Source organism: Schistocerca americana, chromosome X, assembly GCF_021461395.2.
Source record: "Schistocerca americana isolate TAMUIC-IGC-003095 chromosome X, iqSchAmer2.1, whole genome shotgun sequence".
Classification (NCBI taxonomy): Eukaryota; Metazoa; Arthropoda; class Insecta; order Orthoptera; family Acrididae; genus Schistocerca; species Schistocerca americana.
In genome coordinates, this window is record NC_060130.1 from 762070868 (window position 1) to 762086930 (window position 16063).

Genomic DNA, 16063 nt, shown 5'->3' on the forward strand with positions numbered 1-16063 from the left:
CATCGAAAGGGTGCAAAAAAGGGCAGCTCGTTTTGTATTATCACGTAATAGGGGAGAGAGTGTGGCAGATATGATACGCGAGTTGGGATGGAAGTCATTAAAGCAAAGACGTTTTTCGTCGCGGCGAGATCTATTTACGAAATTTCAGTCACCAACTTTCTCTTCTGAATGCGAAAATATTTTGTTGAGCCCAACCTACATAGGTAGTAATGATCATCAAAATAAAATATGAGAAATCAGAGCTCGAACAGAAAGGTTTAGGTGTTCGTTTTTCCCGCGCGCTGTTCGGGAGTGGAGTGGAAGGGAGATAGTATGATTGTGGTTCGATGAACCCTCTGCCAAGCACTTAAATGTGAATTGTAGAGTAATCATGTAGATGTAGATGTAGATTATTCAGATTATTGTCTTCCATATGGAGTACGGGAGGTTTTAGTAGAAGAAAGTGCCTGTCAACACGACTAAAAGTGTTCCTAAATGGCTGGAAGAGTGCTATCAGTAGGGCTCCGGAGTTCTTACGAGATCCCCGAAAACCACTTATCTTCACTGGGAATCGTGTTTGTCGTGTTAATCCTTCCCCACGCACCCTTGTATAGTTATGTGACATACTGAATGCAGCATGTCTCTAGGTATCAGTAGGCGATTTGAATCGTTTCCGAGCTGTGTTGCTGTTAAGTGTACAGCAAAAGCAGCCCTCGTATGTACTACTGGGTGATCACATGAAAATATGCCGTGACAAGAATTATAACCTGCCAACTTGTCAGGTGAACAGAATTCTCTTCCCCCTTTTCTCTCTCTCTCTCTCCCTCTCTCTCTCTCTCTCTCCCTCCCTCCCTCCCTCTCCCTTAAATACTTTTGATGTTAGCACCAAGTTTTATTTTAAATAGTTTATTAATATATTAGAGGAAAACGAATACTACCGTGAAGTGAAGTGAATAGAAACGTAACTTCTAAAAAAGTTCTATGCTCTTGTGTCGGAAGATAAATGAGAATATCATTTAGAGATTCGTTTGTTTCGGTTGCTAGTGAACAAATCTAACAGGGAAATTATGAAATTGGTGACACCATAGTTAATGCTTCGTTCACCCTATAAAAACATCGGATGTCAAGCCGAATACTTAGAACTTTATTTGTAATCTGGATCGCGTTGTTTTAACTTTATGACATGGTAAGGTAAATTGCAATCCCGTTTCAGTAACCAAAATTTCAGTTTTAAAGTATACTTTCATCTAGCTTTGTTTCGGCATATAGAACATGTATGGTTGCGTTTTTGGAATTTGTTGGGTTGAATAGAAACAGTAATCGTCAGTGTTTCTTCAGAAGAAGACGAAGAATTTGACGGAAATGAAGTACCAGGTGGCAGTGCTCTCAATCGAAGACTTTCTGCTGAGATGACAGTATAAGGAAAAACTAAGCAGTCATTTAGATTGTATACACGTAAAATTTATTATTGAAAAAGCAAAGGCTATGTTGATGTGTTTTTGAAATATCAACGTCGATTAAACGCATTATTTTAACAGATGATGAACCATTTTTCAGTCAAAGAGTTGTTGTTCGAAAGTTCTTCGTTATTTCTGGAAGTATGACTGTAGATTTGAAGATATTTTTAATCATGATTTCAGTGACGTAATATATTAACAAAAAAACCAAGTTCAGGAATTTAATGTTGCAGTAAAGTAATTAGAGATATAACAATTTTTATTTGAAAAACAGTACAAAAAGACGTAGTTCATGCAATATTTTTAGTTTTTTTATTAAATGAAATTTATTTTTAACCAGATAAATTTTATTCTTATTCTCCTGCAAATAAAACAGATTTTGACATGTCTCTATTCACCCCAGAGACCAATAATTTAAAAAAAATGATAAGATTAACACCACTGTTTATATTGGCCCATCTCTGTGGGATGAATAGGAGCATCAAGTTATTATTTTTTTGTTATAAAAACATGGCGTTGGTCCCAAATATAATTATAAGCTTAACGTTAGGCACAAAACCAATACTTCAACATAATTTTGTTTTTCATGTTTGTTTTAAAAATTAACAGTTATTTTCCTTAAAGTTGAAAATTGCTTCTTTTAGCCCCATTTTACGATGTGTTTTGTAAATAAAGATTCAATTCTTAGAACTTTCGTGGTGTGGTCATCAAAAACGTGTGAGAGTGAATTGTTCTCTGAGATGATAGAGAACATTTGTATGAGAGGCAAATTCTCACAGAATGGCAAGTTCTCCATTATTAGACGTGGAAATTGTTGATGAATGGTGATCAGGGTCGTAGCTAATACGTGAAAGAGAAGTCGTTGCACAATCAGTATGAATAACTGCTTAGTTTTTTGCTATCCACGACTGCCGTTGGCACGATTCTGACATTTCGGTGGCATTCCTCTATCTGAGTTGTCATTTTGTATTGCAGTGTCTTGGTAGACTCCAAATGGTATAGTAACTGGCCTCTGTGTCATGAGTTAGTGTATTTCATTGAACCTCGGACCACCTCACATCCTGAAATTGTTTTCTAAAACTGACGCGACATCTTCGTACATCATAATCCAGAACTAAATGCCTCAAGATTACTCATACTAAACACTGATTTCCGTGCATAATCTGCCTTCTTTTAAAGTTTTCGTAAACAAGGTCTAATGAGCACAATGTAGGGAGACAGTTGTGTGCATGTGAGTGAGTGCCTGTGTGTGTGTGTGTGTGTGTGTGTGTGTGTGTGTGTGTGTGTGTTGTGTACATCTTTCTCCTACAGCTGGAAAAAGGAAGTGCATTCCGAAAGATAGCCAAGCTCTGTACCTTCTCCTTGTGTAGCTATCGACGACGCAGCGCTTCTGCCTTTGGGTGAGTCGTCTTCTTTATTCATAAATAATTCATAACTTGTTTCTCAGTCATAATACGCATAAAATACATTGTGCTGCAGCTTGTATCATTTAGAGGCTTATTTTGGAAACTGCACTTATCGTAGAAGGCGTTATTTTCGTTTTCAATACATGGTTCAAATGGCTCTGAGGACTATGGGACTTAACTTCTGAGGTCATCAGTCCCCTAGAACTTAGAACTACTTAAACCTAACTAACCTAAGGACATCACACATATCCATGCCCGAGGCAGGATTCGAACCTGCGAACGGAGCGGTCGCGCGGTTCCGGACTGTAGCGCCTAGAACCGCTCGGCCACTCCGGCCGGCTTCAATACATGTATCAAAGCTTTGTACGTTAGTGTTACTTTATTGCTCACCCCAGTTACTTTGACTTTTTTATAGGTGGCTCTCCTAGGATGTAAATATATCTTTATACTGTGCTTTAAACATTTTATTGAATGCTGTAGCGGAGAGCGTAACTGACTTTTTAAAATGTTATTTGTAACTTAAAGATACTGAAGCACAAATTACTTCATTTATTTTAGTGTTATTAAAGGTATCTGACTAACTATCAGAAAATGAACGTCAGTGATCCATAGTCACATACAACACTTTAAAACACAATGGCCATCTTCTTTGCCTCTGTGAACATAGTGGCAATGAGTTCATAAATATGTCCTTGATTCATCTATGTCATGCAGTAATATCTCAGTCTATATTTTATAAAATTATCATACAAAGATTTTAATGATACATCATGGAAGCACCAGGTTTCTGGCGAGCCGCACTTTTAGAAAATTATAAATGTCACTTTTAGGATTCATTTCATTTGGTATTAGAATACAGTATTCGGTATGAGACAACAGGGTAAATCGTTTGAGTTTGAAAGATCTTTCCCTTTCTTCTTTTTGGGCTTATTTGCGCCGAGAGAAGTTGCCCATTGACAAAAAGATTCTTATAAATTGAATCTCGACTAGAGTCTAACGTATCCACAAACATATGTGTGTCAGCGGAAAAGTTTCAACACAATATGTAGAATTATTCCAAATAATTCTGCGTCGTCAATGTAAAGGCTGCTTTTCGGAAGAGATGTGTATCTCGCTGATATACCACAACATGACAAATCAGTCCATTTGTTTCGGCTACTGGGCAGGCCGTCAGGCCTCGGTAGCGGCGAGTGGGGACGGCTCGTCGGTGACCGCCTTGGGCTGGCGGCGCCACCAGAGGAAGAACACCCCGACGGCGAGCAGCACCCAGAGCGCCAGCGCCGACACTACGTACAGCGGCACGCGGAAGTAGTCGCCCGCCTCCGACTTGGGCAGCTTGGCCCACAGCAGCGGGCACGACACGAAGCACACCAGGATGATCACCACGCCCGCCACCACCGGCAGCGCCACCATCGCCACCATCAACCGCCGCCAGCACACGTGCATCCTGGAAACCGCCCAACAAATCATTTCTAGCTTAATTACATCTACGTTTCACAAATCACTGCAAAATGCGTGGCAGATGGTTCATTTTACCGTGCATATACGAGACTAACATAGACAAATGTAATGTATTGCGAATACATAGAAAGAAGGATCCATTATTGTATGATTATATGATAGCGGAACAAGCACCGGTAGCAGTTACTTCTGTAAAATATCTGGGAGTATGCGTGCGGAACGATTTCAAGTGAAATGATCATATAAAATTAATTGTTGGTAAGGCTGGTGCCAGGCTGAGATTCATTGGGAGAGTCCTTAGAAAATGTAGTCCTCCAACAAAGGAAGTGGCTTACAAAACACTCGTTCGGCATATACTTGAGTGTTGCTCATCAGTGTGGAATCCGTACCAGGTAGGGTTCACAGAGGAGATGGAGAAGATCCAAAGAAGAGAGGCGCGTTTCGTCACAGGGTTATTTGGTAAGCGTAATAGCGTTACGGAGATGTTTAACAAACTCAAGTGGCAGACTCTGCAAGAGAGGCGCTCTGCATCGCGGTGTAGCTTGCTCGCCAGGTTTCGAGAGGGTGCGTTTCTGGATGAGGTATCGAATATATTGCTTCCCCCTACTTATACCTCCCGAGGAGACCACGAATGTAAAATTAGAGAGATTCGGGGCTTTCCGGCAGTGGTTCTTCCCGCGAACCATACACGACTGGAACAGGAAAGGGAGGTAATGACAGTGGCACGTAAAGTGTCCTCCGCCACACACCTTTGGGTGGCTTGCGTAATATAAATGTAGATGTAGATGTAGACTAGATTAGATCAGATTGTTACTTGTTCCATAGATCATGAATACGAAGCTTCGTAGTGATGTGGAACGTGTCAGGTTAATAAAAGGTGTCTATACAAGATATTAGATTACACAAAATATTACATGACACTTATTTTTTTTGGGGATGGGAGGTGGGGAAATTACCCACTTACTACATCCAAAAATTCATCTAATGAGTAGAAGGAGTTGCCATTCAGAAATTCTGTTAATTTCCTTTTAAATGCTATATGGCTATCTGTCAGACTTTTCACCAAAGACTTTTGTGGCAGTATAATTTACCCCCTTCTGAGCCAAAGTTAGATTTAACCTTGAGTATATAAGATGAACATCAACAAAAGGAAAACGGTGATAATGGAATGTAGTCGAATTAAATCGGGCGATGCTGTGGGAATTAGATTAGGAAATGAGACGCTTAAAGTAGTAAATGAGTTTTGCTATTCGGGGAGCAAAATAACTTATGATGGTAGAAGTAGAGAGGATATAAAATGTAGACTGGCAATGGCAAGGAAAGCGGTTCTGAAGAAGAGAAATTTATAACATCGAGTATAGATTTAAGTGTCAGGAAGTCCTTTCTGAAAGTATTTGTATGGAGTGTAGCCATGTATGGAAGTGAAACGTGGACGATAAACAGTTTAGACAAGAAGAGAATAGAAGCTTTCGAAATGTGGTGCTACAGATGAATGCTGAAGATTAGATGGGTAGATCACATAACTAATGAGGAGGTATTGAACAGAATTGGGGAGAAGAGAAATTTGACTAGAGGAAGGGATCGGTTGGTAGGACATATTCTGAGGCATCAAGGGATCACCAATTTAGTATTGGAGGGCAACGTGGAGGGTAAAAATCGTAGAGGGAGACCAAGAGATGAATACACTAAACAGATTCAGTAGGATGTACGTTGCAGTAGGTACTGGGAGATGGAGTAGCTTGCACAGGATAGAGTAGCATGGAGAGCTGCATCAAACCAGTCTCTGAACTGAAGACCACAACAACAGTGAAGATCATGCTTTCTCCTAGTGTTGCAGCCATGTACACTGCTATTACTTTTGAATTCGTTCGGATTGTTAATAACAAATTTCATAAGTGAATACATATATTGTGAGGCTACAGTGAAGATCCCAAGCTCTTTAAATAAGTGTCTGCAGGATGATCTTGGATGAGCTCCAGCAATTATTCTGATTACACTCTTTTGTGCAATGAACACTCTTTTACTCAGTGATGAGTTACCCCAGAATATGATGCATTACGAAAGCAGAGAATGAAAATAGGTGTGGTAAGCTCATTTACTGATATGTATATCGCCAAAATTTGCAATAACCCTAATAGCATAAGTAGCTGAACTCAAACGTTTCAGCAGATCTTCAGTGTGTTTTTTCCAGTTCAACCCCTCATTAATGTATACAGTTAGAAATTTTGAATATTCTACCTTAGCTACCGATTTCTGATCGAAGTCTATATTTATTAATGGTGTCATTCCATTTACTGTGTGGAACTGTATATACTGTGTTTTGTCAAAGTTTAATGAGAGCCCATTTGCAGAGAACCACATCTACATCTACATCTACATTGATACTCTGCAAATCACATTTAAGTGCGTGGCAGAGGGTTTATCGAACCACCTTCACAATTCTCTATTATTCCAATCTCGTATAGCGCGCGGAAAGAATGAACACCTATATCTTTCCGTACGAGCTCTGATTTCTCTTATTTTATCTGGGTGATCGTTCCTCCACTTAATGATTTTCTGAAAAACATGGTTTACCATTTCACCAGTTAATACTTTTCTGTTGGGTGTGATAGCTATACTTGTATCATCGGCTTTGCATCTTCGTGAATATAGAATGGCAAGTCATTAATATATATTAAGAACAGCCGAGGACCCAAGAGCGAATCTTGCGGCATACAATTCTTGATTGTTCCCCAGTTTGAGAAATCACCAGTTTTTTGCATATTATGTGAACTGCTTATTTCAACTTTCTGCGCTTTTCCAGTTAGGTATGATTTAAACCATGTAAGCGCTGTCCCATTCATACCACAGTACTTGAGCTTATCTAGAAGTATTCCATGATTTACACAATCAAAAGCCTTTGAGAGATCACGAAAATCCCAACGGGTGACTTCCGGTTACTCAGAGCATTTAATATTTCATTAGTGAAAGTATATATAGCATTTTCCGTTGAAAAACCTTTCTGGAAGCCAAACTGACCAAACTGTCTCGTTCAATAAACAATGCCTTCCACCTACCCACCAGTTTTTCTCAGAACATATATATTCTTAATATTTACAATTTGGTGACAGTATCAATCAACATGTCTTACAAGCATGATTTTTCTATGTAGCCTCCATCCCACCTCCTATGAACCGTGGACCTGGGCGAGGTATGGTGGCTCAAGCATCTCAACAACACAGATAGCCGTACCATAGGTGAAACCATGTCGGAGGGACTTCTGCAGAGATACCAGACAAACATGTGGCTCCTGAAGAGGGACGGTAACCTTTTCCATAGTTTCAGGAGCAACAACCTAGATGACTGACTAATCTGGACTTGTAACGTTAGCCAAATTGGCCTTGGTGAGCTGGTACTGAAAACGGCTGAAAGTGACAGGAAACAACAGCCGTTATTCTTCCCGAGGGTGTAAAACTCTTCTGAATGGTTAAAAGATGGTGGCATTCTCTTGGGTAAAGTATTCCAGAGGTAAAATAGTCTCCTGTTGTGACTGACAATTCACAATTCTTCACAAACACAACTTTTATTTATGTAAGTTTACAAGGTTGATGACTGAACAACAAAAGCAAGGTAACAATAACGATGCCAGTAAAAGTCTCCTAATCACACACACTAGTAACAGTCCAATTCAGAGACGAAGACGTAATCTTCAGCGGTCGAAGTCCACGAGGTCGGCATCCAGAGTGAACTGAACATCAGGGCTGGGTCGAACCCCTAAATAGCTGTCTCCAGCCAATCAGGTTTTGGCGTAGTGATACTTCTTGCAGGCCGTGGGTCGAGCTCCCCCTGCAGGAAGCAGTGCTCGGTATGTCTGTTTCCATTATCTTGTATGTATATAGCCAGTGTTTACCTTGGTGCTTTTGGTACGCCTTGGACAAAGACAACCCCGTCCTCTATGGTGTAATATAGGTTGCCGGCCCTCAGGGGCTACCTTCGCTCCAGCATAACATCTCCCATTTGCATCCCTAAATGGAGAATACCCAGGAGGGATAGTTCAATAAATAATGCCCCACAACTTTTTTTATAAGAACATATACACTGAAGCGCCAAAGAAACTGGTATAGGCAGGTGTATTCAAGAACAGAGATATGTAAAAGGGCAGAATACAACGCTGCTGTCGGCAACGCCTATTTAAGACAACAAGTGTCTGGAGCAGTTGTTCTACATCTACATCTACATCTATATTTATACTCCGCAAGCCACCCAACGGTGTGTGGCGGAGGGTACTTTACGTGCCACTGTCATTACCTCCCTTTCCTGTTCCAGTCGCGTATGGTTCGCGGGAAGAACGACTGTCTGAAAGCCTCCGTGCGCGTTCTAATCTCTCTAATTTTACATTCGTGATCTCCTCGGGAGGTATAAGTAGGGGGAAGCAATATATTCGATACCTCATCCAGAAACGCACCCTCTCGAAACCTGGCGAGCAAGCTACACCGCGATGCAGAGCGCCTCTCTTGCAGAGTCTGCCACTTGAGTTTGTTAAACATCTCCGTAACGCTATCACGGTTACCAAATAACCCTGTGACGAAACGCGCCGCTCTTCTTTGGATCTTCTCTATCTCTTCCGTCAACCCGATCTGGTACGGATCCCACACTGATGAGCAATACTCAAGTATAGGTCGAACGAGTGTTTTGTAAGCCACCTCCTTTGTTGATGGACTACATTTTCTAAGAACTCTCCCAATGAATCTCAACCTGGTACCCGCCTTACCAACAATTAATTTTATATGATCGTTCCACTTCAAATCGTTCCGCACGCATACTCCCAGATATTTTACAGAAGTAACTGCTACCAGTGTTTGTTCCACTATCATATAATCATACAATAAAGGATCCTTCTTTCTATGTATTCGCAATACATTACATTTGTCTATGTTAAGGGTCAGTTGCCACTCCCTGCACCAAGTGCCTATCCGCTGCAGATCTTCCTGCATTTCGCTACAATTTTCTAATGCTGCAACTTCTCTGTATACTACAGCATCACCCGCGAAAAGCCGCATGGGACTTCCGACACTATCTACTAGGTCATTTATATACACTCCTGGAAATTGAAATAAGAACACCGTGAATTCATTGTCCCAGGAAGGGGAAACTTTATTGACACATTCCTGGGGTCAGATACATCACATGATCACACTGACAGAACCACAGGCACATAGACACAGGCAACAGAGCATGCACAATGTCGGCACTAGTACAGTGTATATCCACCTTTCGCAGCAATGCAGGCTGCTATTCTCCCATGGAGACGATCGTAGAGATGCTGGATGTAGTCCTGTGGAACGGCTTACCATGCCATTTCCACCTGGCGCCTCAGTTGGACCAGCGTTCGTGCTGGACGTGCAGACCGCGTGAGACGACGCTTCATCCAGTCCCAAACATGCTCAATGGGGGACAGATCCGGAGATCTTGCTGGACAGGGTAGTTGACTTACACCTTCTAGAGCACGTTGGGTGGCACGGGATACATGTGGACGTGCATTGTCCTGTTGGAACAGCAAGTTCCCTTGCCGGTCTAGGAATGGTAGAACGATGGGTTCGATGACGGTTTGGATGTACCGTGCACTATTCAGTGTCCCCTCGACGATCACCAGTGGTGTACGGCCAGTGTAGGAGATCGCTCCCCACACCATGATGCCGGGTGTTGGCCCTGTGTGCCTCGGTCGTATGCAGTCCTGATTGTGGCGCTCACCTGCACGGCGCCAAACACGCATACGACCATCATTGGCACCAAGGCAGAAGCGACTCTCATCGCTGAAGACGACACGTCTCCATTCGTCCCTCCATTCACGCCTGTCGCGACACCACTGGAGGCGGGCTGCACGATGTTGGGGCGTGAGCGGAAGACGGCCTAACGGTGTGCGGGACCGTAGCCCAGCTTCATGGAGACGGTTGCGAATGGTCCTCGCCGATACCCCAGGAGCAACAGTGTCCCTAATTTGCTGGGAAGTGGCGGTGCGGTCCCCTACGGCACTGCGTAGGATCCTACGGTCTTGGCGTGCATCCGTGCGTCGCTGCGGTCCGGTCCCAGGTCGACGGGCACGTGCACCTTCCGCCGACCACTGGCGACAACATCGATGTACTGTGGAGACCTCACGCCCCACGTGTTGAGCAATTCGGCGGTACGTCCACCCGGCCTCCCGCATGCCCACTATACGCCCTCGCTCAAAGTCCGTCAACTGCACATACGGTTCACGTCCACGCTGTCGCGGCATGCTACCAGTGTTAAAGACTGCGATGGAGCTCCGTATGCCACGGCAAACTGGCTGACACTGACGGCGGCAGTGCACAAATGCTGCGCAGCTAGCGCCATTCGACGGCCAACACCGCAGTTCCTGGTGTGTCCGCTGTGCCGTGCGTGTGATCATTGCTTGTACAGCCCTCTCGCAGTGTCCGGAGCAAGTATGGTGGGTCTGACACACCGGTGTCAATGTGTTCTTTTTTCCATTTCCAGTAGTGTATATTGTGAAAAGCAATGGTCCCATAATACTCCCCTGTGGCACGCCAGAGGTTACTTTAACGTCTGTAGACGTCTCTCCATTGATAACAACATGCTGTGTTCTGTTTGCTAAAAACTCTTCAATCCAGCCACACAGCTGTTCTGATATTCCGTAGGCTCTTACTTTGTTTATCAGGCGACAGTGCGGAACTGTATCTAACGCCTTCCGGAAGTCAAGAAAAATAGCATCTACCTGGGAGCCTGTATCTAATATTTTCTGGGTCTCATGAACAAATAAAGCGAGTTGGGTCTCACACGATCGCTGTTTCCGGAATCCATGTTGATTCCTACATAGTAGATTCTGGGTTTCCAAAAACGACATGATACTCGAGCAAAAAACATGTTCTAAAATTCTACAACAGATCGACGTCAGAGATATAGGTCTATAGTTTTGCGCCTCTGCTCGACGACCCTTCTTGAAGACTGGGACTACCTGTGCTCTTTTCCTATCATTTGGAACCTTCCGTTCCTCTAGAGACTTGCGGTACACGGCTGTTAGAAATTGTTAGATCGGTTACTGCTGTTACAATAGCAGGTTATCAAGATTTAAGTGAGTTTGAACATGGTGTTATAGTCGGCGCACGAGCGATGAGATACAACATCTGCGAGGTAGCGATGAAGAGGGGATTTTCCAGCACGACCATTTCACGAGTGTACCGTGAATATCAGGAATCCGGTAAAACATCAAATCTCCGACATCGCTGCTGCTGGAAAAAGATCCTGCAGGAACGGGACCAACGACGACTGAGGAGAATCGTTCAACCTGACAGAAATGCAATCCTTCCGCAAATCGCTGCAGATTTGAATGTTGGGCCATCAACAAGTGTCAGCGTGTGAACCATTCAACGAAACATCATCCATATGACTTTCGGAACCGAAAGCCCACTTGTGTACCCTTGATGACTACACGGCACAAAGGTTTACGCCTCGCCTGGGCCCGTCAACACCGACACTGGACTGTTGATGACTGGAAATATGTTGCCTGGTTGGATGAGTCTCTTTTCAAATCGTTTCGAGCTGATAGACGTGTATGGGTATGGAGAAAGCCTCATGAAACCATGTATCCTGCATGTCAGCAAGAGATTGTTCAAGCCGATGGATGCTCCTGTAACGCTGTTGGGCGTGTGTAGTTGGAGTGATATGGGTTCACTGATGCGTCTAGATACGACTCAGACAGTGACACGTACGTAAGCATCTTCTCTGATCACCTGCATCCATTCGTGTCCATTGTGCATTCAGACAGACTTGGGAAGTTCCGATTGGACAATGCGACACCCCACAATTCGAGAATTGCTACAGAGTGGCTCCAGGAACACTCTTCTGAGTTTAAACAGTTCCGCTGGTTACCAAACTCCCCGGACAAGAACATTATGGAGGAAATCGGGGATGCCTTGCAACATGCAGTTCAGATGAGATCTCCACCCCATCGTACTCCTACGGATTTATAGACAGCCCTGCAGAATTCGTGGTGTCAGTTCCCTCCAGCACTACTTCAGACGTTAGTCGAGTGCATACCGCGTCGTGTTGCGGCACTTCTGCGTGCTCGCGGCGACATTACACGATATTACGTAAGTGTACCAGATTCTTTGGTATCTTCAGTGTGTCGATCGACATTTCTTTTACATGTAATATTTTTCTGCATAGGCTCCATCCCTCCTTCCCCCCCCCCCCTTCTCCCATATCCCCCCCCCCCCCCGCCACCCGTGAACCATGGACCTGGCCAAAGTGGGGTGGTTTAAGTGCCTCAACAATATAGACAGTCATACTGTTGCTGTAATCACATCGAAGGGGTGTCTGTGGAGAGGCCGACAACCATTTGGTTCCTGAAGAAGGGCAGCGGCCTTTTCAATAGTTGCAGGGGAAACAGTCTGTATGATTGACCGACCTTGTCTAGATGATTGACTGGCCTTGTAACGTTAGCCAGCGTGGCCCTGCTGTGCTGATACTGCAAAAGGCTGAAAGTAAGGGAGATGTACAGCCGTTATTCTTCCCGAAGGTATGCAGGTTTTCTCTATGATGAAACGGTGATAGCATCCTCTTGGGTAAAATACTCCAGAGATAATTCGGATGTCAGGGCGGGGACTACTCAGGAACAACAGGTTATCAGGAAAATCAAAACTGCCCATTCTTCGGGTCGGAGCGTGGAATTTCAGATGCCTTAATCATCTAGAGAGGTTAGAGAACTTAAAAAGAGAAATGAATAGGTTGACGTAAGATATAGTGGGAATTGGTAATGTGCAGTGGTAGTTCAAATGATCAATGGCTCTAAGCACTATGGGACTTAACATCTAAGGTCATCAGTCCCCTAGACTTAGAACTACTTAAACCTAACTAACCTAAGGACATTACACACATCCATGCCCGAGGCAGGATTCGAACCTGCGACCGCAGCAGCATCGCGGTTCCGGACTGAAGCGCCTAGAACCGCTGGGCCACAGCGGCCGGCTGCAGTGGTAGGAAGAACAGGACTTCTGATCAGGTGAGCACACTGTTATAAGTACAAAACCAAATAGGGGCAATGCTGAAGTAGGTCCAATAATAATAAGAATATAAGAATGCAGGTGAGCGTCTATGAACAGCATACTGAACGCATTTTTGTAAACGAGATAGGCGCAAAGTCAACATCCATCACGGTAGGACAAGTTTATACGCCAACTAGCACCCTAGCACCGCAGGTAGTAAAAAGGTTGAAAGAATTTATGACGAGTTAAAAGAAATTGCTGAGTTTACGTAAGGGGAACAAAAATCTAATTGTGATGGGGAATGGAATTCGATAGTAGGAAGAGAACAAAAAATTGTGGGAGAAAATAGACTAGGGGAAAAGGAATGTAAGAGGAAGCCGCCTGGTAGAATTTTGCACACAGCATAATTTAATAATTGCTAACATTTTGTTTAAGAATCATACAAGGAAGCTGCATATGTGGAAGAGAGCCGAAGACAGTGACTATATAATGATGAGACAGAAATTTCGAATGCAGATTCTGAACAGTAATACATTTTCAAGAGGCAAGGGATTAAGTCACTTAATAAAAGCGAGTCTTTCCGCCCAGATTGTGTATAGATTAGGTTCCTTTCAGAGTATGCTGCTGCAATAGCTCCATACTTAACAATCATATACAACCACTTGCTCGACGAAAGATCTGTACCCAAAAACTGGAAAGTTGCACAGGTCACGCAATATTCTAGAAAGGCAGTAAGAGTAATCCGCTAAATTACAGGCCCGTGTCATTAACATCGATAGGCACCAGCATTTTGGTACGTATATCGTGTTCGAACATCATGAATTACCACTAAGAGAACGGTCAAGCGAACATGGATTTAGAAAAAATCGTTCTTCTGAAACACATCTAGGTCTTTACTCACACGAAGTGTTGAGTGCTATCGACAAAGGATTTCAAATTGATTCCATATTTCTCGATTTCCTGAAGGCTTTTGACACCGTGCCTCATAAGCGGCTTGGAATCAAATTGCGTGCGTATGGAACATCGTCTCAGTCATGCGTCCGGATTAGTGATTTCCTGTTAGAGAGGTCACAGTTCTTGGTAAGTGACGGAAAGTAATCGAGTAAAACAGAAGTGAATTCTGACATTGCCCAAGGTAGTGGTATAGGCCCTCTGTTTTTCGTTATCTATGTAAACGATTTACGAGACAATCTGAGTAGCTGTCTTAGGTTGTTTGCAGATGACACTGTCTTTTATTGTCTAGTAAAGTCATCAGAAGATCAAAACCAATTGCAAAACGATTTAGATAAGATATCTGAATGGTGCACAAATTGGCAATTTACTCTAAATAATGAAAAGTGTGAAGTCATTCACACGAGTGCTAAAAGGAATCCGTTAAACTACCGTTACAAGACAGATCAGTCTAATCAATTCAACTAGATACCAATGAATTACAATTATGAACAACTTAAATTGGAAAGAACATACAGAAAATGTTGTGGAGAAGACGAACCAAAGACTGCGTTTCATAAGTAGAACACTTAGAAGATGCAACAGCTCTACTACAGAGACAGCTTACACTACGCTTATCCGTTCTCTTTTGGAGTACTGCTGCACGGTGTGGGATCCTTACCAGATGGTATTAACGGAGAACATCGAGAAAGTTCAAAGAAGGGCAGCTCGTTTTGTATTATCGAAAAATAGGGAAGAGATTGTCACAGACATATACAGGTTTTGGGGTGGACATCATTAAAACAGAGGTGTTTCCCGTTGTGACGGGATCTTCTCACGAAATTTCCATCGTCAACTTTCTCCTCTGAATGCGAAAATATTTTGTTGACGCCGACCTATATAAGGAGAAACGATCATCGTAATAAAATAAGGGAAATCAGAGCTCGCACAGAAAGATATAGGCGTTCGTTTTTTCCGCGGGCTGTTCGAGAAATGAATAAAACAGAACTATTGTGAAGGTGGTCCGATGAATCCTCTGATAGCCACTTACATGTGATTTGCAGAGTAGCCATGTAGATGTAGATGTAGATGTAAACTCTGATCACAAATTATTGGTCACGAACTGTAAGTTAAAGTTTAAGAATTGGCAAAAAGGTATAAAACTGAGGAGGTGAGACCTGGATAAGGAGAAAAACAAATATTATTGAGTTTCTGGGGATTAGGTAGCGTTTGACTGAAACAGGGGGAATGAGTACAACAGACAACGAATGGGTAGCTTTGAGAGACAACATAGGGAAGGGGGCAGAGGATCAAATAGGTAAAAAAGTAAGACCTATTAGAAATTCTTAGATAAACATCTACATTTTTATGACTAATCTAAAATCACAATTAAGTGACTGGCAGAGGGTTCATCGAACCACTTTAAGAGCATTTCTTTGCACACTCTGAAAGGAATCTAATTGATATACAATCTGGGCCGGAATATTCCCTTTTGTTAAATGATTTAATCCCCTGCCTCTGGGAAATATATTAATGTTAAAAATCTGGAAAAGCGCGCAGGAGAACAACACTTAAATCTTTCGGTGCGAGCTCTGGTTTCTGTTATTTTATTATGATGATCATTTACCCTTCGTAGGCGAGCGGCAACAAAATATTTTCACACTCGGAGGAGGAAGTTAGTGACTAAAATTTCGTAAAAAGATTCGGTGCAACGAAAGTCGCCTTTGTTTTAAGTCGTATCATATCCGTTACAAACCTCCCCTCTTTCGCGATAATACAAGACTAGCTGCCCTTCTCTGATTTCTGTTATCTTATTACGGTGATCATTTCC

The 16063-nt window shown here is 42.9% G+C and overlaps 1 protein-coding gene across 3 annotated transcripts in view; it reads right to left on the reverse strand.

The window, feature by feature from the left end:
• Window positions 1–3363: 3363 nt before the first annotated feature.
• Window positions 3364–16063, reverse strand: part of LOC124556644 — a 57175-nt gene continuing 44475 nt past the window's right edge. For 2 of the 3 annotated variants that reach the window (XM_047130610.1, XM_047130609.1), the window contains exon 2: window positions 3364–4289. In XM_047130610.1, the coding sequence (XP_046986566.1) occupies window positions 4013–4288 (276 nt within the window). In that variant the 5' untranslated portion in view covers window position 4289 and the 3' untranslated portion in view covers window positions 3364–4012. Of the gene's footprint in view, window positions 4297–16063 lie in introns of all 3 variants that reach the window. The other variant, XM_047130611.1, reaches the window with a different exon arrangement.